General features: G+C 42.7%; 2 protein-coding genes across 4 annotated transcripts in view; both read right to left on the reverse strand.

Moving 5' to 3' along the window:
* mipol1 (mirror-image polydactyly 1) overlaps positions 1–15,917 on the reverse strand; it is a 201,737-nt gene extending 185,820 nt beyond the window's left edge. The window contains exon 1 of the mRNA XM_061925210.2: positions 15,644–15,917. The gene's annotated coding sequence lies outside the window, so the exon portion shown is untranslated. The remainder of the gene's footprint in view (positions 1–15,643) is intronic.
* A 2,383-nt stretch (positions 15,918–18,300) lies between these two features.
* The window catches only part of traf3 (TNF receptor-associated factor 3), a 70,776-nt gene continuing 63,944 nt past the window's right edge, over positions 18,301–25,132 (reverse strand). For all 3 annotated transcript variants that reach the window (XM_061925202.2, XM_061925203.2, XM_061925201.2), the window contains exon 14: positions 18,301–18,712. In XM_061925202.2, the coding sequence (XP_061781186.1) occupies positions 18,677–18,712 (36 nt within the window). In that variant the 3' untranslated portion in view covers positions 18,301–18,676. The remainder of the gene's footprint in view (positions 18,713–25,132) is intronic.

Genomic DNA, 25,132 nt, shown 5'->3' on the forward strand with positions numbered 1-25,132 from the left:
TTTTGTCGTGACGGGATGAGTTGAATCCAACATTTATAATTTCTTGTCGTGACGAGATTAGTCTAATCCAACATTTATCATTTCTTGTTGTGAAAGGATGAGTTGAATCCATCATTTATCATTTATTGTCGTGACAGGATGAGTTGAATCCATCATTTATCATTTCTTGTCGTGACAGGATGAGTTGAATCCATCATTTATCATTTCTTGTCGTGACAGGATGAGTTGAATCCATCATTTATCATTTCTTGTCGTGACAGGATGAGTTGAATCCAACATTGATGATTTTTTGTTATGACAGGATGAGTTGAATCCAAAATGTATGATTTCTTGTCGTGACAGGATGAGTTGAATCCAACATTTATCATTTTTTGTCGTGACGGGATGAGTTGAATCCAACATTTATAATTTCTTGTCGTGACGAGATTAGTCTAATCCAACATTTATCATTTCTTGTTGTGAAAGGATGAGTTGAATCCATCATTTATCATTTATTGTCGTGACAGGATGAGTTGAATCCATCATTTATCATTTCTTGTCGTGACAGGATGAGTTGAATCCATCATTTATCATTTCTTGTCGTGACAGGATGAGTTGAATCCATCATTTATCATTTCTTGTCGTGACAGGATGAGTTGAATCCAACATTGATGATTTTTTGTTATGACAGGATGAGTTGAATCCAAAATGTATGATTTCTTGTCGTGACAGGATGAGTTGAATCCAACATTTATCATTTTTTGTCGTGACGGGATGAGTTGAATCCAACATTTATAATTTCTTGTCGTGACGAGATTAGTCTAATCCAACATTTATCATTTCTTGTTGTGAAAGGATGAGTTGAATCCATCATTTATCATTTATTGTCGTGACAGGATGAGTTGAATCCATCATTTATCATTTCTTGTCGTGACAGGATGAGTTGAATCCATCATTTATCATTTCTTGTCGTGACAGGATGAGTTGAATCCATCATTTATCATTTCTTGTCGTGACAGGATGAGTTGAATCCAACATTGATGATTTTTTGTTATGACAGGATGAGTTGAATCCAAAATGTATGATTTCTTGTCGCGACAGGATGAGTTGAATCCATCATTTGTAATTTATTGTCGTGACAGGATGAGTTGAATCCAACATTTATCATTTCTTGTCGTGACAGGATGAGTTGAATCCAACAATGATGATTTCTTGTTGTGACAGGATGAGTTGAATCCAACATTGATCATTTTTTGTCGTGACGGGATGAGTTGAATCCAACATTTATAATTTCTTGTCGTGACGAGATTAGTCTAATCCATCATTTATCATTTCTTGTTGTGACAGGATGAGTTGAATCCAACATTGATGATTTTTTGTTATGACAGGATGAGTTGAATCCAAAATGTATGATTTCTTGTCGTGACAGGATGAGTTGAATCCATCATTTGTAATTTCTTGTCGTGACAGGATGAGTTGAATCCAACATTTATCATTTCTTGTCGTGACAGGATGAGTTGAATCCAACATTAATGATTTCTTGTCCTGACAGGATGAGTTGAATCCAACAATGATGATTTCTTGTTGTGACAGGATGAGTTGAATCCAACATTTATCATTTTTTGTCGTGACGGGATGAGTTGAATCCAACATTTATAATTTCTTGTCGTGACGAGATTAGTCTAATCCAACATTTATCATTTCTTGTCGTGACAGGATGAGTTGAATCCAACATTGAGGATTTTTTGTTATGACAGGATGAGTTGAATCCAAAATGTATGATTTCTTGTCGTGACAGGATGAGTTGAATCCATCATTTGTAATTTATTGTCGTGACAGGATGAGTTGAATCCAACATTTATCATTTCTTGTCGTGACAGGATGAGTTGAATCCAACATTAATGATTTCTTGTCCTGACAGGATGAGTTGAATCCAACAATGATGATTTCTTGTTGTGACAGGATGAGTTGAATCCAACATTGATGATTTCTTGTCGTGACAGGATGAGTTGAATCCAACATTGTTGATTTCTTGTCGTGACAGGATGAGTTGAATCCAAAATGTATGATTTCTTGTCGTGACAGGATGAGTTGAATCCATCATTTGTAATTTATTGTCGTGACAGGATGAGTTGAATCCAACATTTATCATTTCTTGTCGTGACAGGATGAGTTGAATCCAACATTAATGATTTCTTGTCCTGACAGGATGAGTTGAATCCAACAATGATGATTTCTTGTTGTGACAGGATGAGTTGAATCCAACATTTATCATTTCTTGTCGTGACAGGATGAGTTGAATCCAACATTGATGATTTCTTGTCCTGACAGGATGAGTTGAATCCAACAATGATGATTTCTTGTTGTGACAGGATGAGTTGAATCCAACATTGATGATTTCTTGTCGTGACAGGATGAATTGAATCCAACATGTATCATTTCTTGTCGTGACAGGATGAGTTGAATCCAACATGTATAATTTCTTGTCGTGACAGGATGAGTTGAATCCAACATTGATCATTTCTTATTGTGACAGGATGAGTTGAATCCAACATTGTTGATTTCTTGTCGTGACAGGATGAGTTGAATCCAACATTAATGATTTCTTGTCCTGACAGGATGAGTTGAATCCAACAATGATGATTTCTTGTTGTGACAGGATGAGTTGAATCCAACATTTATCATTTCTTGTCGTGACAGGATGAGTTGAATCCAACATTAATGATTTCTTGTCCTGACAGGATGAGTTGAATCCAACAATGATGATTTCTTGTTGTGACAGGATGAGTTGAATCCAACATTGATGATTTCTTGTCGTGACAGGATGAATTGAATCCAACATGTATCATTTCTTGTCGTGACAGGATGAGTTGAATCCAACATGTATCATTTCTTGTCGTGACAGGATGAGTTGAATCCAACATTGATGATTTCTTGTCGTGACAGGATGAATTGAATCCAACATGTATCATTTCTTGTCGTGACAGGATGAGTTGAATCCAACATGTATCATTTCTTGTCGTGACAGGATGAGTTGAATCCAACATGTATCATTTCTTGTCGTGACAGGATGAGTTGAATCCAACATGTATAATTTCTTGTCGTGACAGGATGAGTTGAATCCAAAATGTATGATTTCTTGTCGTGACAGGATGAGTTGAATCCATCATTTGTAATTTATTGTCGTGACAGGATGAGTTGAATCCATCATTTGTAATTTATTGTCGTGACAGGATGAGTTGAATCCAACATTTATCATTTCTTGTCGTGACAGGATGAGTTGAATCCAACATTAATGATTTCTTGTCGTGACAGGATGAATTGAATCCAACATGTATCATTTCTTGTCGTGACAGGATGAGTTGAATCCAACATTGATCATTTCTTATTGTGACAGGATGAGTTGAATCCAACATTGTTGATTTCTTGTCGTGACAGGATGAATTGAATCCAACATGTATCATTTCTTGTTGTGACAGGATGAGTTGAATCCAACATTGATGATTTCTTGTCGTGACAGGATGAATTGAATCCAACATGTATCATTTCTTGTCGTGACAGGATGAGTTGAATCCAACATTAATGATTTCTTGTCCTGACAGGATGAGTTGAATCCAACAATGATGATTTCTCGTTGTGACAGGATGAGTTGAATCCAACATTGATGATTTCTTGTCGTGACAGGATGAATTGAATCCAACATGTATCATTTCTTGTCGTGACAGGATGAGTTGAATCCAACATGTATCATTTCTTGTCGTGACAGGATGAGTTGAATCCAACATTTATCATTTCTTGTCGTGACAGGATGAGTTGAATCCAACATTAATGATTTCTTGTCCTGACAGGATGAGTTGAATCCAACAATGATGATTTCTTGTTGTGACAGGATGAGTTGAATCCAACATTGTTGATTTCTTGTCGTGACAGGATGAATTGAATCCAACATGTATCATTTCTTGTCGTGACAGGATGAGTTGAATCCAACATTAATGATTTCTTGTCCTGACAGGATGAGTTGAATCCAACAATGATTATTTCTTGTTGTGAAAGGATGAGTTGAATCCAACATTGATGATTTCTTGTCGTGACAGGATGAGTTGAATCCAACATTGTTGATTTCTTGTCGTGACAGGATGAGTTGAATCCAACATGTATCATTTCTTGTCGTGACAGGATGAGTTGAATCCAACATTGATCATTTCTTATTGTGACAGGATGAGTTGAATCCAACATTGTTGATTTCTTGTCGTGACAGGATGAGTTGAATCCAACATTGATCATTTCTTATTGTGACAGGATGAGTTGAATCCAACATTGTTGATTTCTTGTCGTGACAGGATGAGTTGAATCCAACATGTATCATTTCTTGTCGTGACAGGATGAGTTGAATCCAACATGTATCATTTCTTGTCGTGACAGGATGAGTTGAATCCAACATGTATCATTTCTTGTCGTGACAGGATGAGTTGAATCCAACATGTATCATTTCTTGTCGTGACAGGATGAGTTGAATCCAACATTGATGATTTCTTGTCGTGACAGGATGAATTGAATCCAACATGTATCATTTCTTGTCGTGACAGGATGAGTTGAATCCAACATGTATCATTTCTTGTCGTGACAGGATGAGTTGAATCCAACATGTATCATTTCTTGTCGTGACAGGATGAGTTGAATCCAACATGTATCATTTCTTGTCGTGACAGGATGAGTTGAATCCAAAATGTATGATTTCTTGTCGTGACAGGATGAGTTGAATCCATCATTTGTAATTTATTGTCGTGACAGGATGAGTTGAATCCATCATTTGTAATTTATTGTCGTGACAGGATGAGTTGAATCCAACATTTATCATTTCTTGTCGTGACAGGATGAGTTGAATCCAACATTAATTATTTCTTGTCGTGACAGGATGAATTGAATCCAACATGTATCATTTCTTGTCGTGACAGGATGAGTTGAATCCAACATTGATGATTTCTTGTCGTGACAGGATGAATTGAATCCAACATGTATCATTTCTTGTCGTGACAGGATGAGTTGAATCCAACATGTATCATTTCTTGTCGTGACAGGATGAGTTGAATCCAACATGTATCATTTCTTGTCGTGACAGGATGAGTTGAATCCAACATGTATCATTTCTTGTCGTGACAGGATGAGTTGAATCCAAAATGTATGATTTCTTGTCGTGACAGGATGAGTTGAATCCATCATTTGTAATTTATTGTCGTGACAGGATGAGTTGAATCCATCATTTGTAATTTATTGTCGTGACAGGATGAGTTGAATCCAACATTTATCATTTCTTGTCGTGACAGGATGAGTTGAATCCAACATTAATTATTTCTTGTCGTGACAGGATGAATTGAATCCAACATGTATCATTTCTTGTCGTGACAGGATGAGTTGAATCCAACATGTATCATTTCTTGTCGTGACAGGATGAGTTGAATCCAACATTGATCATTTCTTGTCGTGACAGGATGAGTTGAATCCAACATGTATCATTTCTTGTCGTGACAGGATGAGTTGAATCCAACATTGATCATTTCTTATTGTGACAGGATGAGTTGAATCCAACATTGTTGATTTCTTGTCGTGACAGGATGAGTTGAATCCAACATGTATCATTTCTTGTCGTGACAGGATGAGTTGAATCCAACATTTATCATTTCTTGTCGTGACAGGATGAGTTGAATCCAACATGAATGATTTCTTGTCCTGACAGGATGAGTTGAATCCAACAATGATGATTTCTTGTTGTGACAGGATGAGTTGAATCCAACATTGTTGATTTCTTGTCGTGACAGGATGAATTGAATCCAACATGTATCATTTCTTGTCGTGACAAGATGAGTTGAATCCAACATTTATCATTTCTTGTCGTGACAGGATGAGTTGAATCCAACATGTATCATTTCTTGTCGTGACAGGATGAATCGAATCCAACATGTATCATTTCTTGTGGTGACAGGATGAGTTGAATCCAACATTTATCATTTCTTGTGGTGACAGGATGAGTTGAATCCAACATTGATCATTTCTTGTTGTGCTGATCCAGCAGTTTGTTGAGCACTTCCAGGTCCAGCCCATGTTTCATCACCAGTTGTCCGTTCAGGTGCAAGACAGGAATGTCCCACTTGTACTTGTCCCACCACGCCACGTTCTCTGGTGCACTGATGTCCACCTGCTGCAGGACAAACTGACACAGACAACAATTACCCAGCATGCAGTGCAACATCCTAGCATGACTCGTTGCTTACTTTGTGTTTGAGCGGCTCCAAGGCTTGTTTGACTTGATCGCACAGAGGACACGGATCCTGCAAGCACAGGTGAGCATTATACATGTATGTAGTTATGTGTGTTATCTACTTGGCCCTACCTTGGTGAACAGAGTGAGGAGGGGTTTGCCACTGACGCAGTAGCGCCTGACACCAGACAAAAACATGACAACCTGAGAAGAAGAACAACATACAAGCAGTTGCTAACCTGGCAACTCAGGTGAGAGCTCTCAGCTTCCGACCAATCACAGCGCAGCAAGGTGGGGGCGAAAGAAATTCGTCCAATGGCAATTCTTTTTTATGACTGTTCTCAATCCATCCAAAATGTTAAAAAAAAATCCATTTTAAAACAAATAAAATGTTCAAAAATATTTTTTTAATGCTGAAATCAACTTCAGATATATCTGCTGATATAAAGTCAAAACATTTTTTTTTTATGTTTCATGCCATTTTTGTCAAAGAAACAGTTTTTAACTGTAAAAACACAAAATATGCAATATTTTCCACAAAAAAATATTTCTTAGTGGAATATTTGATGTGAAGTAATGAATCAATAATTCATAACATTGATTACAAATATGCAAAATGTTTCCCCAAAAATATTTCATAACATTATTATTCATTCATATTTTTTGGAGCGATGACAGTTCATTTGAAAAAAATCACACTAAACTCCTCAGGGATCCAAAAGGGTCCCACTCATAAAAGTGTTAAAAATATATTTTTGGCATTCAGCACCTAAATCTCTAGATCGACTTCAGATCTATCCACCAAAAATACATTTTTATTATCTTTGACGCTCATTTTGTCAAAGAAAACTTTGTTTTTTTAGATAGCAAATACAGAAAATATGCAATATTTTCTCCTCAAAAATATTTCTAAGAGTAATATTTGATGTAAAGCAACTGTGGCCTTAAATATGTCAATAATTCATAACCAAATTGTTTTTGATTCATTATTATTTTTGGAGCAGTTCATTTGAAAAAAAATATATACATACATACATACATACATGCTTACATACATATATTTATACATACAACCATACATGCTTACATACATATATTTATACATACATACATACATACAACTTTTTATACATACATATTCACACACATATAGTTATTTATACATGCATAAGTACATACGTAAATATATACATGCTTACATACATACATAATTGTATACATACATACATAGTTATTTATACATGCATACATACATGCATTCATACATTTATAAATGTATATATATATATATATACATACATATATATATATATATATATATATATATATATACACATATATATATATACACACACACACACACACACACACACACACACACACACACACACACAGGTAAAAGCCAGTAAATTAGAATATTTTGAAAAACTTGATTTATTTCAGTAATTGCATTCAAAAGGTGTAACTTGTACATTATATTTATTCATTGCACACAGACTGATGCATTCAAATGTTTATTTCATTTAATTTTGATGATTTGAAGTGGCAACAAATGAAAATCCAAAATTCCGTGTGTCACAAAATTAGAATATTACTTAAGGCTAATACAAAAAAGGGATTTTTAGAAATGTTGGCCAACTGAAAAGTATGAAAATGAAAAATATGAGCATGTACAATACTCAATACTTGGTTGGAGCTTCTTTTGCCTCAATTACTGCGTTAATGCGGCGTGGCATGGAGTCGATGAGTTTCTGGCACTGCTCAGGTGTTATGAGAGCCCAGGTTGCTCTGATAGTGGCCTTCAACTCTTCTGCGTTTTTGGGTCTGGCATTCTGCATCTTCCTTTTCACAATACCCCACAGATTTTCTATGGGGCTAAGGTCAGGGGAGTTGGCGGGCCAATTTAGAACAGAAATACCATGGTCCGTAAACCAGGCACGGGTAGATTTTGCGCTGTGTAATATTTCTAAGAGTAATATTTGATGTAAAGTAACTGTGGCCTTAAATATGTCAATAATTCATAACCAAATTGTTTTTGATTCATTATTATTTTTGGAGCAGTTCATTTGAAAAAAAATCACACTAAACTAGCTGCCCTAAAGCGAACCAACAGGCCCTCCAGCGAGTGGTTTAAGTGGCGGGGAAAATTACAAGGACGATACTCCCAGAGATGAGTGCCATGTACACAACATCCTGAAGGACAAATACTACCCAGCACATGGCCTCTTCAACCTGCTACCCTCTGGAAGGAGGTATAGATCGATTCGTGCCAGGACCACCAGTATGTCTCACAGTCTGTATCCCCAGGCTGTGAGACTGCTAAATGAACAGCCTGCCCCTTTGCTGCCCCGGACCATCTTATTACTTCACTCTTCACCACCTCAATAATTGTGCTCTGGACATTGCATTGCTGCAACATCAACGCAACACCCATCAGACATCTGACTGTTCCCACCCCCCACGTCCCTCTTATCGCGATCTTCCTGACAATGCTAAAATGTAAACTATTGTCAACCTGCACATCAATGCAGTTTCTATGCCGCTGGACAAAGCTCAAACAAAATCTCGTTGTTCATATATGACTTAAGTGTTATTATGGCAATGACAATAAAGGAATTGATTGATTGATTGATTGATTGAACTCCTCAGGGAGCCAAAAGGGTCCCACTCATAAAAGTGTTAAAAATATTTTTGGACATTCAGCACCTAAATCTCTAGATCGACTTCAGATAGATACATCCACCAATTATTAAATATTTATTATGTTTTTTTTATGTGTTTGTTTGACACCCTTTTAGTCAAAGAAAAAAAAGTTTACATAGCAAACACAAAAAATATGCAATACTTTCCACAAAAAATATTTCTTAGTGTAATATTTGAACTGAAGTAATTGTGGCCTTAAATATGTCATAAATTCATAATCACATTGATTTTGATTCATTATTATTTTTGGAGCAATGACAGTTTTAAAAGGAAAAAAACAACCTGCATGGCAGTTTTGTCTTCTTAGAGTCAACTTTGCAACTTTTTCTCCTGTTTGCTCTTTTACTCCACTTTACAAGTGGAATAAAATAACCAACACAATACTCGCACTGTACCGTATTTTCCGCACTATAAGGCGCACCTAAAAACCACAATTTTTCTCAAAAGCTGACAGTGCGCCTTATAACCCGGTGCGCTTTATTACGATTCATTTTCATAAAGTTTCGATCTCGCAACTTCGGTAAACAGCCGCCATCTTTTTTCCCGGTAGAACAGGAAGCGCTTCTTCTTCTACGCAAGCAACCGCCAAGGAAAGCACCCGCCCCCATAGAACAGGAAGCGCTTCTTCTTCTACTGTAAGCAACCACCCGCCCCCGGAAGAAGAAGAAAAAACGCGCGGATATCACCGTACGTTTCATTTCCTGTTTACATCTGTAAAGACCACAAAATGGCTCCTACTAAGCGATCCGGTTCATAAAAAGACGCAATCTCTCCATCCGCACACGGATTACTACCGTATTTCACAGCAACTGATATTCCTGTGAACCGCACTGTGGAACGGGAGCACGTACGGTGAATATTCGCACCACAGGGAATGAGAAGTCATCCTTCACTGTGGTTCTAGCTTGCCATGCTAACTTCCACCCATGGTGATATTCAAAAGGAAGACCTTGCCAAAAGAGACCTTTCCAGCCGGCGTCATCATAAAAGCTAACTCGAAGGGATGGATGGATGAAGAAAAGATGAGCGAGTGGTTAAGGGAAGTTTACGCGAAGAGGCCGGGTGGCTTTTTTCACACAGCTCCGAAGGCGAACACACCTTCACTAAGACGGGCAGACAGCGCCGGACGACATACGCCAACATCTGCCAGTGGATCGTAAATGCCTGGGCAGATATTTCGGTCACAACTGTGGTCCGAGCTTTCCGGAAGGCAGGATTCACAGAACTGCTGCACAACAACAGCGACACTGAATCCGATGACTTCGACGAGACGGAGCCGGCCATTTTTGGATCCCACGCTTGCGCAACTTTTCAATTCGGACACCGAAGACGAAGAATTCGAAGGATTTACGAATGAAGAATAACTTCAGAAGGTGAGCGCTATGTTTATTTTGTGTGTTGTGACATTAACGTTCGAGCAACATTATGTTGCTATTACTCTACACCATTTTGAATTTTACTATGTTTGTGATTGCACATTTGCGTACATTTTGGGACAGAGTTGTTAGAACGCTGGTTTTCAATATATTATTAAAGTTTGACTGAACTATCTGACTGTTTTTTTGACATTCCCTTTAGCGCAGCGTAGGCGCGGCTTATAATCCGGGGCGGCTTATTGGTGGACAAAGTTATGAAATATGTAATTCATTGAAGGTGCGGCTAATAATCCGGTGCGCCTTATAGTGCGGAAAATACGGTACTTGAATCAAGTGATTATCTGGCCTGCCACTACATGGAGCCCGCGTACCTCAGCTGTACTACAACACGACGGACTTCAAATGAAGAAGTGCATTATTTCGAAAGAAATACCGCTGCTAAAAGTGCAACTACGTGAATATTTTTCTTTGTACAACAAGTCAGATGAAAAGGGTTCATGTCACGCACAATCACATTTGTGTTAAAGTTGTTTAAACGGCCACCCTCAGACATTTTTTAAGCTTCTCAGGTGGAATTATTTCCCATTCTTGCTTGATGTACAGCTTAAGTTGTTCAACAGTCCGGGGGTCTCCGTTGTGGTATTTTAGGCTTCATAATGCGCCACACATTTTCGATGGGAGACAGGTCTGGACTACAGGCAGGCCTGTCTAGTACCCGCACTCTTTTACTATGAAGCCACGTTGATGTAACACGTGGCTTGGCATTGTCTTGCTGAAATAAGCAGGGGCGTCCATGGTAACGTTGCTTGGATGGCAACATATGTTGTACCTTTCAGCATTAATGGCGCCTTCACAGATGTGTAAGTTACCCATGTCTTGGGCACTAATACACCGTCACAGATGCTGGCTTTTCAACTTTGCGCCTATAACAATCCGTTTTATCCTCTTTGGTCCGGACGACATGACGTCCACAGTTTCCAAAAACAATTTGAAACGTGGACTCGTCAGACCACAGAACACTTTTCCACTTTGCATCAGTCCATCTTAGATGAGCTCAGGCCCAGCGAAGCCGACAGCGTTTCTGGGTGTTGTTGATAAACGGTTTTTGCCTTGCATAGGAGAGTTTTAACTTGCACTTACAGATGTAGCAACCAACTGTAGTTACTGACAGTGGGTTTCTGAAGTGTTCCTGAGCCCATGTGGTGATATCCTTTACACACTGATGTCGCTTGTCGATGCAGTACAGCCTGAGGGATCGAAGGTCACGGGCTTAGCTGCTTACGTGCAGTGATTTCTCCAGATTCTCTGAACCCTTTGATGATATTATGGACCGTAGATGGTGAAATCCCTCAATTCCTTGCAATAGCTGGTTGAGAAAGGTTTTTCTTAAACTGTTCAACAATTTGCTCACGCTTTTGTTGACAAAGTGGTAACCCTCGCCCCATCCTTGTTTGTGAATGACTGAGCATTTCATGGAATCTACTTTTATACCCAATCATGGCACCCACCTGTTCCCAATTTGCCTGTTCACCTGTGGGATGTTCCAAATAAGTGTTTGATGAGCATTCCTCAACTTTATCAGTATTTATTGCCACCTTTCCCAACTTCTTTGTCACGTGTTGCGGCATCAAATTCTAAAGTTAATGATTATTTGCAAAAAAAAAAGAAAAGTTTATCAGTTTGAACATCAAATATGTTGTCTTTGTAGCATATTCAACTGAATATGGGTTGAAAATTATTTGCAAATAATTGTATTCCGTTTATATTTACATCTAACACAATTTCCCAACTCATATGGAAACGGGGTTTGTATATGTAAATATTACATATACAGGTAAAAGCCAGTAAATTAGAATATTTTGAAAAACTTGATTTATTTCAGTAATTGCATTCAAAAGGTGTAACTTGTACATTATATTTATTCATTGCACACAGACTGATGCATTCAAATGTTTATTTCATTTCATTTTGATGATTTGAAGTGGCAACAAATGAAAATCCAAAATTCCGTGTGTCACAAAATTAGAATATTACTTAAGGCTAATACAAAAAAGGGATTTTTAGAAATGTTGGCCAACTGAAAAGTATGAAAATGAAAAATATGAGCATGTACAATACTCAATACTTGGTTGGAGCTCCTTTTGCCTCAATTACTGCGTTAATGCGGCGTGGCATGGAGTCGATGAGTTTCTGGCACTGCTCAGGTGTTATGAGAGCCCAGGTTGCTCTGATAGTGGCCTTCAACTCTTCTGCGTTTTTGGGTCTGGCATTCTGCATCTTCCTTTTCACAATACCCCACAGATTTTCTATGGGGCTAAGGTCAGGGGAGTTGGCGGGCCAATTTAGAACAGAAATACCATGGTCCGTAAACCAGGCACGGGTAGATTTTGCGCTGTGTGCAGGCGCCAAGTCCTGTTGGAACTTGAAATCTCCATCTCCATAGAGCAGGTCAGCAGCAGGAAGCATGAAGTGCTCTAAAACTTGCTGGTAGACGGCTGCGTTGACCCTGGATCTCAGGAAACAGAGTGGACCGACACCAGCAGATGACATGGCACCCCAAAACATCACTGATGGTGGAAACTTTACACTAGACTTCAGGCAACGTGGATCCTGTGCCTCTCCTGTCTTCCTCCAGACTCTGGGACCTCGATTTCCAAAGGAAATGCAAAATTTGCATGGTTGGGTGATGTTTTTTTTTCTTACCTACAGCACCCCCCGCGACCCTTTTGGGGTCGCGGGGGGTGCTGTAGCCTATTTCAGCTGCATTCGGGCGGAAGGCGGGGTACACCCTGGACAAGTCGCCACCTCATCGCAAGGCCAACACAGATAGACAGACAACATTCACACACTAGGGACCATTTAGTGTTGATTGTCAGGTGAGTCCAAAACAGCACTAGGTGCTATTCTCTTCACAGCCGGGTGGGAGCGCAATTCTACCAGTGACATTTCATGAACGGTAAAACTACATTAATAGCTACACTGTAGTAATAATAATTAAAGCTGCAAGCAGCGTTGGTCGGGCCCGCGTATTTGGCAGGTGCTAGTCCTAAGTGTCCCAATACTTTTGTCTACTTTTAGTCTGAAGTGTCCCAAGACTTTTGTCTAGTGTACCTACCTTGTCTGCATTGTGTGGGCACGTTGGTGCTTCCTGCTTTTAAGCAGCCATTTTTAAAAAACAGCAGTGCAGCAGCATCAGCGCAGCGGGTCTTTGAAGGGTCATAAAATCAAAACCGGAGCAGTTAATTAAAAAGCGCTTCTGTTGTTGTAATCACAAGGGTTCAATCTCTCTCCTGTGTTAGTTTGAAGGCGAAACGACAAACGCGCTCAGAGGAGTTCGGTTTTGAAGGAAGGTGACCGTTTTCTACAAAAATGTTGTGTTGAAGGGGGAATAGCAAACTTCCTGTAGATTTTTGCTGGGGGTTGTCAATTAATGAAATGTAGGTCTAAGTGAGACATACGGAGAGGTTTTTGTTTCATGTCTCTCCGACCTTCCCAGTGGGAGTTACAGGCAGTTTTGTATTTTTTTTCTTCCGAGGAGCAGTTTTTTGTCCGTTTTATTAAAAAAATTGCTGTAGAGCACAATTTTTAGATTTGGGGTTAGGTTTTTTCATTAGATCACAGTTTTAGCCAGTCCTGATGTGTGTGTTCAGTTTGGTGAGTTTTGAAGCATGTTAAGGGGGTCAAATTACAGCTCAAAGAGGCAAAAGTGACTGTTTTTAGTACTTTTTTGTCTTGAAGGGGGAATTGCCAACTTCCTGTTTATTTTAGCCCGAAGACATACAATTATGAGAACTAGGTCTAAGTCAGACCTACATACAGGTTTTTGTTTCATGTTTCTCCGATCTTCCTAGTGGGAGATATAGGCAGTCTAGTTTTTTTTTTTTTCCTAGGGGGCGCTAGAGCGCAATTTTGAGTTTTGGGGTTCGGTTTTTTTTTTTTAAAAAAGGTAATTTTCGCAGATCCTGATGTGTGGGTCAAATATGGTGAGTTTTGAAGCATGTTAAGTGGGTCAAATTACAGTTTGTTGTGGCGGCGGAAGAATAAAGAATTAAAGCTGCAAGCAGCGTTGTTCGGGCCCGCGTATTTGGCAGGTGCTAGTCCTAAGTGTCCCAATACTTTTGTCTACTTTTAGTCTGAAGTGTCCCAAGACTTTTGTCTAGTGTACCTACCTTGTCTGCATTGTGTGGGCACGTTGGTGCTTCCTGCTTTTAAGCAGCCATTTTAAAAAAAACAGCAGTGCAGCAGCATCAGCGCAGCGGGTCTTTGAAGGGTCATAAAATCAAAACCGGAGCAGTTAATTAAAAAGCGCTTCTGTTGTTGTAATCACAAGGGTTCAATCTCTCTCCTGTGTTAGTTTGAAGGCGAAACGACAAACGCGCTCAGAGGAGTTCGTTTTTGAAGGAAGGTGACCGTTTTCTACAAAAATGTTGTGTTGAAGGGGGAATAGCAAACTTCCTGTAGATTTTTGCTGGGGGTTGTCAATTAATGAAATGTAGGTCTAAGTGAGACCTACGGAGAGGTTTTTGTTTCATGTCTCTCCGACCTTCCCAGTGGGAGTTACAGGCAGTTTTGTATTTTTTTTCTTCCGAGGAGCAGTTTTTTGTCCGTTTTATTAAAAAATTGCTGTAGAGCACAATTTTTAGATTTGGGGTTAGGTTTTTTTCATTAGATCACAGTTTTAGCCAGTCCTGATGTGTGTGTTCAGTTTGGTGAGTTTTGAAGCATGTTAAGGGGGTCAAATTACAGCTCAAAGAGGCAAAAGTGACTGTTTTTAGTACTTTTTTGTCTTGAAGGGGGAATTGCCAACTTCCTGTTTATTTTAGCCCGAAGACATACAATTATGAGAACTAGGTCTAAGTCAGACCTACATACAGGTTTTTGTTTCATGTTTCTCCGATCTTCCTAGTGGGAGATATAGGCAGTCTAGTTTTTTTTTTTTTCTAGGGGGCGCTAGAGCGCAATTTTGAGTTTTGGGGTTCGGTTTTTTTAAATAAAAAAAAGGTAATTTTCGCAGATCCTGATGTGTGGGTCAAATATGGTGAGTTTTGAAGCATGTTAAGTGGGTCAAATTACAGTTTGTTGTGGCGGCGGAAGAATAAAGAATAATAATAAAACCTTAGAATAACAATAGGTCCTTATGTCCCATTGCAAAAGGACTCCCGAAGGCTGTGATTTATGTACCTAATAATGGTACATAAATCACAGTAGTGGTGATTTAAAGCAGATTTAATAACACCATACAATATAGATAGAACACCACATAACCATACATGTGCTGTTAAATGTCACAGGAAATCTTAGATCGTATGCTAATTGGAAGTCAACTTACCGAGTGAAGCCCCAGCGAACCAGACAACTCTTCTTAATTAGTCATCGACACACTGACAAAAGTTCGATTCTCGGGAGTTCTTAGCAGCACAAAGAGCAACTTTACAGCAGAACTTCACCTTCAGCAACAAATACTTCTTCTTCTTTTTAGCTACTTTCCGGCATTTTCTTTTCTTCTTCTGCTGCCACTGGTTCTTCTTCGTCTTTCAATTGCTTGTTGTCTGTTCCACGTGCACTACCGCCACCCCCGGGCCTGCTTCGGAACTACAACTTGTTGTTAAAACCTTTTGTTTTGTTCATTTCAATCAATCAATCAATCAATGTTTATTTATATAGCCCTAAATCACAAGTGTCTCAAAGGGCTGCACAAGCCACAACGACATCCTCGGTACAAAGCCCACATACGGGGCAAGGAAAAACTCACCCCAGTGGGACGTCGATGTGAATGACTATGAGAAACCTTGGAGAGGACCGCATATGTGGGTAACCCCCCCCCCCTCTAGGGTTTGACCGAAAGCAATGGATGTCGAGTGGGTCTGACATAATATTGTGAGAGTCCAGTCCATAGTGGATCCAACATAATAGTAAGAGTCCAGTCCATAGTGGGGCCAGCAGGACACCATCCCGAGCGGAGACGGGTCAGCAGCGTAGAGATGTTCCCAGCCGATGCACAGGCGAGCGGTCCACCCCGGGTCCCGACTCTGGACAGCCAGCACTTCATCCATGGCCACCGGACCTGTGCCCCCCCCCCCCCCCCCCTCAAGGAAAAGGGGAGCAGAGGAGAAAAGAAAAGAAACGGCAGATCAACTGGTCTAACAGGGGGGCTATTTAAAGGCTAGAGTATACAAATGAGTTTTAAGATGGGACTTAAATGCTTCTACTGAGGTAGCATCTCTAATTGTTACCGGGAGGGCATTCCATAGTACTGGAGCCCGAATAGAAAACGCTCTATAGCCCGCAGACTTTTTTTGGGCTCTGGGAATCACTAATAAGCCGGAGTTCTTTGAACGCAGATTTCTTGCCGGGACATATGGTACAATGCAATCGACAAGATAGGACGGAGCTAGACCGTGTAGTATTTTATACGTAAGTAGTAAAACCTTAAAGTCACATCTTAAGTGCACAGGAAGCCAGTGCAGGTGAGCCAGTATAGGCGTAATATGATCAAACTTTCTTGTTCTTGTCAAAAGTCTAGCAGCCGCATTTTGTACCAACTGTAATTTTTTAATGCTAGACATAGGGAGACCCGAAAATAATACGTTACAGTAGTCGAGACGAGACGTAACGAACGCATGAATAATGATCTCAGCGTCGCTAGTGGATAAAATAGAACGAATTTTAGCAATATTACGGAGATGAAAGAAGGCCGTTTTAGTAACACTCTTAATGTGTGACTCAAAGGAGAGAGTTGGGTGGAAGATAATACCCAGATTCTTTACTGATTCGCCTTGTGTAATTGTTTGGTTGTCAAATGTTAAGGTGGTATTATTAAATAAATGTCGGTGTTTAGCAGGACCGATAATCAGCATTTCCGTTTTCTTGGCGTTGAGTTGCAAGAAGTTAGCGGACATCCATTGTTTAATTTCATTAAGACACGCCTCCAGCTGACTACAATCCGGCGTGTTGGTCAGCTTTAGGGGCATGTAGAGTTGGGTGTCATCAGCATAACAATGAAAGCTAACACCGTATTTGCGTATGATGTCGCCTAGCGGCAGCACGTAAATACTAAAGAGTGCAGGGCCAAGAACCGAACCCTGAGGAACTCCGCACGTTACCTTAACATAGTCCGAGGTCACATTATTATGGGAGACGCATTGCATCCTGTCAGTAAGATAAGAGTTAAACCACGACAAAGCTAAGTCTGACATACCAATACGTGTTTTGATACGCTCTAATAAAATGTTATGATCGACGGTATCGAAAGCAGCGCTAAGATCAAGAAGCAGCAACATAGATGACGCATCAGAATCCATCGTTAGCAGTAGATCATTAGTCATTTTTGCGAGGGCTGTCTCCGTAGAGTGATTTGCCCTGAAACCGGATTGAAAAGGTTCACAGAGATTGTTAGACACTAAGTGTTCATTTAGCTGCTGTGCGACAATTTTTTCGAGGATTTTCGAAATAAAGGGAAGGTGGGACACCGGTCGGTAGTTTACCATGAGGTCAGGATCAAGGTTAGGTCTTTTGAGCAGAGGATGAATAACCGCTTTCTTGAATGCTAGGGGAACAGTGCCAGAGGAAAGTGATAAGTTTATAATATTTAGCACTGATGGACCTAATAATACAAAAAGCTCCTTGATAAGTTTCCCAGGAAGTGGGTCAAGTAAACATGTTGTTTGTTTTATCCCACTTACACGCTGTAATAGTTCCTCAAATGTTATTTCATCAAAAAGAGAGAGACTATTTTGTATTGCAGTATCCGTCGTAGATACAGTTGTATCTGTGTTCATAGAACCCAGTTGTAGCTGGGATGCGTTGTCTTTAATCTCCTTTCTAATGAGTTCAATTTTCTTATTAAAGAAATTCATAAAGTCATCTGCCGAGGGGGTGGAGCTATTGGGAGGAGTCCCTTGTTGGGTTAGCGATGCTACTGTACTAAACAAAAATTTAAAAAAATATATATATATTTTTTAACATGACTTCTTTTAAAAACTGATCCCGAAATATGTTTTTTTATTAACTTTCACGCTCACTGTGACAAAATGACGACACTTAGTGGACAAACATTCAAACGTCACTTCGGTCTCCTCGTGTCGGACAGGAAGTGACGTCACCAAATTACATCCCGGAGCTCCGCCCACTGCTCGTTCCTCAGGACGTCCACCTTGAAGGAGAAGAGTTCCACGGGATTTCCCAGCATGCCTCGGTAAACAGGAAGTCAAGCTTGATGCACGGCATCAGTAGCAATGTGGTCACCGTGGCGACGTGGCACGCACGCGCCGATTGATCGGCTACCGCTGGACGAGGCTGCGCCCCCGTCAATGATGCGCCTCGTCACCACCGGGTGGGCGTGGCCAGGTCACCTGTCACACGGTCACGGATCAGGAAGGTCGGACGTATCCACGGTAACCTAGCAGTACAAACATACATTCAACAAAGTATCCATAAAATATATCTAGTACAGTACAGTACAGTATTCATACATGTAGTGTTTGGTCAATCGTGTAGTACCTTGATATTGATTGATTGATTGATTGATTGATTGATTGATTGAAACTTGTATTAGTAGATTTGCACAGTACAGTACATATTCTGTACAATTGACCACTAAATGGTAACACCCCAATAAGTTTTTCAACTTGTTTAATATTGATTCATGGTACCGGTATATATATATATATATATATATATATATATATATATATATATATATATATATATATATATATACACACACATATATATATATACACATATATATACATATATATATATATATATATATATATACATATATATATATATATATATATATATATATATATATATATATATATATATATATATATATATATATATTAAGTTAAAAAAGTTAAAGTACCAATGATTGTCACACACACACTAGGTGTGGCGAAATGATTCTCTGCATTTGACCCATCACCCTTGATCACCCCCTGGGAGGTGAGGGGAGCAGTGAGCAGCAGCGGTGTCCGCGCTCGGGAATCATTTTTGGTGATTTAACCACCAATTCCAACCCTTGATGCTGAGTGTCAAGCAGGGAGGTATTGGGTCCCATTTTTAGAGTCTTTGGTATGACTCGGCCGGGGTTTACCCATATATACATATACACACATACATATATACACATATATATGCATGTATGCTGAATACAGTAAGTATCTAGTACGTCTACAACTGTGTCTACAAGTATATATATATATATATATATATATATATATATATATATATATATATAAATCATCCTCCGGCAGCTTTCAGAGGGCCTGTCCAAGATCAATGCAAGCCAGCTACCTGGGAAGTACAAGGTGTGGTGTTATCACTTCACCCTGTACCCAAGGATGATGTGGCCCCTGAAGCTGTGCGAAGTCACGTCATCAGCCGTAAGCCGGATGGAAGCAAAAGCCAACTCTTTCATCCGAAAATGGCTTGGCTTGCCACGGTGCTTCTCAGCTGCTGGCCTGTATGGATGGAACTCACTCCAGCTACACCTGAAATCTATCACCCTCGGCTACAGGCAGGAGAAGGCAAGGCTGGTGATTGAGCTAAGGGACTCCGAGAGGGCAGTGGCAGATGCAAATACCAGAGTCGAGACTGGAAGGAAGTGGAGAGCTAAGGAGGAGGTCCAGAAGGCGATGGGGAGACTGCAACACCAAGAAGTCGTGGGCATGGTCCTGACAGGCCGGGCAGGCCTTGGATGGAGCGATCCACCCATCCTATGGTCCAAGGCAGGCAGGAAGGAGAGGAAGGACCTTGTTGTTGCTGAGGTCACCAGGATTGAGCAGGAGGAGCTCAGAGTGATGTCTGTGGCACAGGAGCAGCAGGAGAGATGGACAACTTGGGAGGGTGTCTCGAGCCGACCAATCAGCTGGGCAGATTTCTGGAAACTGCCACAGGCTCGGCTCAGTTTCCTCATCAGGGCAACATATGACACTCTCCCGAGCCCTAAAAACCTCCACCAATGGCTTGGCACAGAGCAATCCTGCGACCTCTGCGGGACCATCTATGCCTCACTCCAGCATGTTCTGTCAGGCTGCAAAATGGCGCTGACACAGGGTCGGCTCAGATGGCGGCACGACCAAGTGCTCAGCAAGCTGGCAGAGGTGCTGGAGAAAAGTCGGCAGGAGGCAAAGAACCAGAGTCCAGCAGAAAGCCAATGCAGGATCCACTTCCTCAGGCAGGGGGAACCTGCGACACATTCCAGCAAGAGACCACCCGCCAAGCTATTAACACCAGGGGCGGCGTGGAAGATGGAAGTGGACCTGGGTAGGCAGCTTCAGTTCCCACGGGAGATATGCAGCACCACCTTAAGACCAAATGTGGTGCTGCGGTCAGTACTCCTGGTTGAGCTGACAGTGCCATGGGAGGAGGGACTGGAAGCTGCCTACGAGAGAAAAAAGACCTGGTCGCGGAGTGCAGAGAAAGTAGATGGAGTGTGAGGCTGTACCCGGTGGAGGTGGGAGCCAGAGGCTTTATGGGCGGTTCAACACCACTCCTGCTCAAGTACCTAGGACTACGTGGAGCCACTCTGAGCAGATCCACCAAGGAGCTTTCAGAAGTAGCAGAGAAAGCTAGCCACTGGCTCTGGCTGAAACTACGCAAGAAGGCTTGGGGAGCAACATCCGAGTAGGTTTGCTGCAGGGGGTGTCAGGGAGATGTCCCTGTTTACTGCCCCGCCACCAGGAGATGTTCTGGGCTAAGGGGTGAAACATCAATGAGAGGTGGTCCCCAGCTGAAGACCCTGCAGCAAAACCTTTTCTGGTATGCGGTCAGGTTTAGGCCTGCCTCAGGAAAGAGGACGTCCCTGCCATGCACAGTCCACCACAGGCACCGTTGGAGGTGCGACAGGCCTAAGGCCCAGCGGCAAAACCACCTTGCTGTAATTAAAATAAATTTTAAATAAAATATATATATATATATATATAAATACTTGTAGACACAGTTGTAAAAATATTAGATACTTACTGTATTCAGCATACGTACATACTATATACAAACCCTATTTCCATATGAGTTGGGAAATTGTGTTAGATGTAAATATAAACACTCCTCTCTGAGCTGCCACCTTAACGTGGTAGAGGAGTTTGCGTGTCCCAATGATCCTAGGAGCTATGTTGTCCGGGGGCTTTATGCCCCCTGGTAGGGTCTCCCAAGACAAACTGGTCCTAGGTGAGGGATCAGACAAAGAGCAGCTCGAAGACCTCTATGAAGAAAACAAGCAAGGAACCCAGATTTCCCTTGCCCGGACGCGGGTCACCGGGGCCCCCCTCTGGAGCCAGGCCCGGAGGTGGGGCACGATGGCGAGCGCCTGGTGGCCGGGCCTGTCCCCATGGGGCCCGGCCAGGCACAGCCCGAAGAGGCAACGTGGGTCCCCCCTCCAATGGGCTCACCACCCATAGTAGGGGTCATAGAGGTCAGGTGCGATGTGAGCTGGGCGGCAGCCGAGGGCAGGGCACTTGGCGGTCCGATCCTCGGCTACAGAAGCTAGCTCTTGGGACGTGGAACGTCACCTCGCTGGGGGGGAAGGAGCCTGAGCTAGTGCGCGAGGTGGAGAAGTTCCGGCTGGATATAGTCGGACTCACTTCGACGCACAGCAAGGGCTCTGGAACCAGTTCTCTCGAGAGGGGCTGGACTCTCTTCCACTCTGGCGTTGCCGGCAGTGAGAGGCGACGGGCTGGGGTGGCAATTCTTGTTTCCCCCCGGCTCAGAGCCTGTACGTTGGAGTTCAACCCGGTGGACGAGAGGGTAGCTTCCCTCCGCCTTCGGGTGGGGGAACGGGTCCTGACTGTGGTTTGCGCTTACGCGCCAAACCGCAGCTCAGAGTACCCACCCTTTTTGGATTCACTCGAGGGAGTACTTGAGAGTGCTCCCCCGGGTGATTCCCTCGTTCTACTGGGGGACTTCAATGCTCATGTTGGCAGCGACAGTGAAACCTGGAGAGGCGTGATTGGGAAGAATGGCTGCCCGGATCTGAACCCGAGCGGTGTTATGTTATTGGACTTTTGTGCCCGTCACAGATTGTCCATAACGAACACCATGTTCAAACATAAGGGTGTCCATATGTGCACTTGGCACCAGGACACCCTAGACCGCAGTTCCATGATCGACTTTGTAGTTGTGTCATCGGATTTGCGGCCTCATGTTTTGGACACTCGGGTGAAGAGAGGGGCGGAGCTTTCTACCGATCACCACCTGGTGGTGAGTTGGCTGCGATGGTGGGGGAGGATGCCGGACAGACCTGGCAGGCCCAAACGCATTGTGAGGGTTTGCTGGGAACGTCTGGCAGAGTCTCCTGTCAGAGAGAGTTTCAATTCCCACCTCCGGAAGAACTTTGAACATGTCACGAGGGAGGTGCTGGACATTGAGTCCGAGTGGACCATGTTCCGCGCCTCTATTGTCGAGGCGGCTGATTGGAGCTGTGGCCGCAAGGTAGTTGGTGCTTGTCGTGGCGGTAATCCTAGAACCCGTTGGTGGACACCGGCGGTGAGGGATGCCGTCAAGCTGAAGAAGGAGTCCTATCGGGTTCTTTTGGCTCATAGGACTCCTGAGGCAGCGGATAAGTACCGACAGGCCAAGCGGTGTGCGGCTTCAGCGGTCGCAGAGGCAAAAACTCGGACATGGGAGGAGTTCGGTGAGGCCATGGAAAACGACTTCCGGACGGCTTCGAAGCAATTCTGGACCACCATCCGCCGCCTCAGGAAGGGAAAGCAGTGCACTATCAACACCGTGTATGGCGAGGATGGTGTTCTGCTGACCTCGACTGCGGATGTTGTGGATCGGTGGAGGGAATACTTCGAAGACCTCCTCAATCCCACCAACACGTCTTCCTATGAGGAAGCAGTGCCTGGGGAGTCTGTGGTGGGCTCTCCTATTTCTGGGGCTGAGGTTGCTGAGGTAGTTAAAAAACTCCTCGGTGGCAAGGCCCCGGGGGTAGATGAGATCCGCCCGGAGTTCCTTAAGGCTCTGGATGCTGTGGGGCTGTCTTGGTTGACAAGACTCTGCAGCATCGCGTGGACATCGGGGGCGGTACCACTGGATTGGCAGACCGGGGTGGTGGTTCCTCTCTTTAAGAAGGGGAACCGGAGGGTGTGTTCTAACTATCGTGGGATCACACTCCTCAGCCTTCCCGGTAAGGTCTATTCAGGTGTACTGGAGAGGAGGCTACGCCGGATAGTCGAACCTCGGATTCAGGAGGAACAGTGTGGTTTTTGTCCTGGTCGTGGAACTGTGGACCAGCTCTATACTCTCGGCAGGGTCCTTGAGGGTGCATGGGAGTTTGCCCAACCAGTCTACATGTGTTTTGTGGACTTGGAGAAGGCATTCGACCGTGTCCCTCGGGAAGTCCTGTGGGGAGTGCTCAGAGAGTACGGGGTATCGGACTGTCTGATTGTGGCAGTCCGCTCCCTGTATGATCAGTGCCAGAGCTTGGTCCGCATTGCCGGTAGTAAGTCGGACACGTTTCCAGTGAGGGTTGGACTCCGCCAAGGCTGCCCTTTGTCACCGATTCTGTTCATAACTTTTATGGACAGAATTTCTAGGCGCAGTCATGGCGTTGAGGGGATCTGGTTTGGTGGCTGCAGGATTAGGTCTCTGCTTTTTGCAGATGATGTGGTCCTGATGGCTTCATCTGGCCAGGATCTTCAGCTCTCACTGGATCGGTTCGCAGCTGAGTGTGAAGCGACTGGGATGAGAATCAGCACCTCCAAGTCCGAGTCCATGGTTCTCGCCCGGAAAAGGGTGGAGTGCCATCTCCGGGTTGGGGAGGAGATCTTGCCCCAAGTGGAGGAGTTCAAGTACCTCGGAGTCTTGTTCACGAGTGAGGGAAGAGTGGATCGTGAGATCGGTGCGGCGTCTTCAGTAATGCGGACGCTGTATCGATCCGTTGTGGTGAAGAAGGAGCTGAGCCGGAAGGCAAAGCTCTCAATTTACCGGTCAATCTACGTTCCCATCCTCACCTATGGTCATGAGCTTTGGGTTATGACCGAAAGGACAAGATCACGGGTACAAGCGGCCGAAATGAGTTTCCTCCGCCGGGTGGCAGGGCTCTCCCTTAGAGATAGGGTGAGAAGCTCTGCCATCCGGGAGGAGCTCAAAGTAAAGCCGCTGCTCCTCCACATCGAGAGGAGCCAGATGAGGTGGTTCGGGCATCTGGTCAGGATGCCACCCGAACGCCTCCCTAGGGAGGTGTTTAGGGCACGTCCGACCGGTAGGAGGCCGCGGGGAAGACCCAGGACACGTTGGGAAGACTATGTCTCCCGGCTGGCCTGGGAACGCCTCGGGGTCCCACAGGAAGAGCTGGACAAAGTGGCTGGGGAGAGGGAAGTCTGGGCTTCCCTGCTTAAGCTGCTGCCCCCGCGACCCGACCTCGGATAAGCGGAAGAAGATGGATGGATGGATGGGTAAATATAAACGGAATACAATGATTTGCAAATCATTTTCAACCCATATTCAGTTGAATATGCTACAAAGACAACATATTTGATGTTCAAACTGATAAACTTTTTTTTTTTGCAAATAATCATTAACTTTAGAATTTGATGCCAGCAACACGTGACAAAGAAGTTGGAAAAGGTGGCAATAAATACTGATAAAGTTGAGGAATGCTCATCAAACACTTATTTGGAACATCCCACAGGTGAACAGGCAAATTGGGAACAGGTGGGTGCCATGATTGGGTATAAAAGTAGATTCCATGAAATGCTCAGTCATTCACAAACAAGGATGGGGCGAGGGTCACCACTTTGTCAACAAATGCGTGAGCAAATTGTTGAACAGTTTAAGAAAAACCTTTCTCAACCAGCTATTGCAACGA

Source organism: Nerophis lumbriciformis, linkage group LG29 (assembly GCF_033978685.3).
Source record: "Nerophis lumbriciformis linkage group LG29, RoL_Nlum_v2.1, whole genome shotgun sequence".
Taxonomy (NCBI): domain Eukaryota; kingdom Metazoa; phylum Chordata; class Actinopteri; order Syngnathiformes; family Syngnathidae; genus Nerophis; species Nerophis lumbriciformis.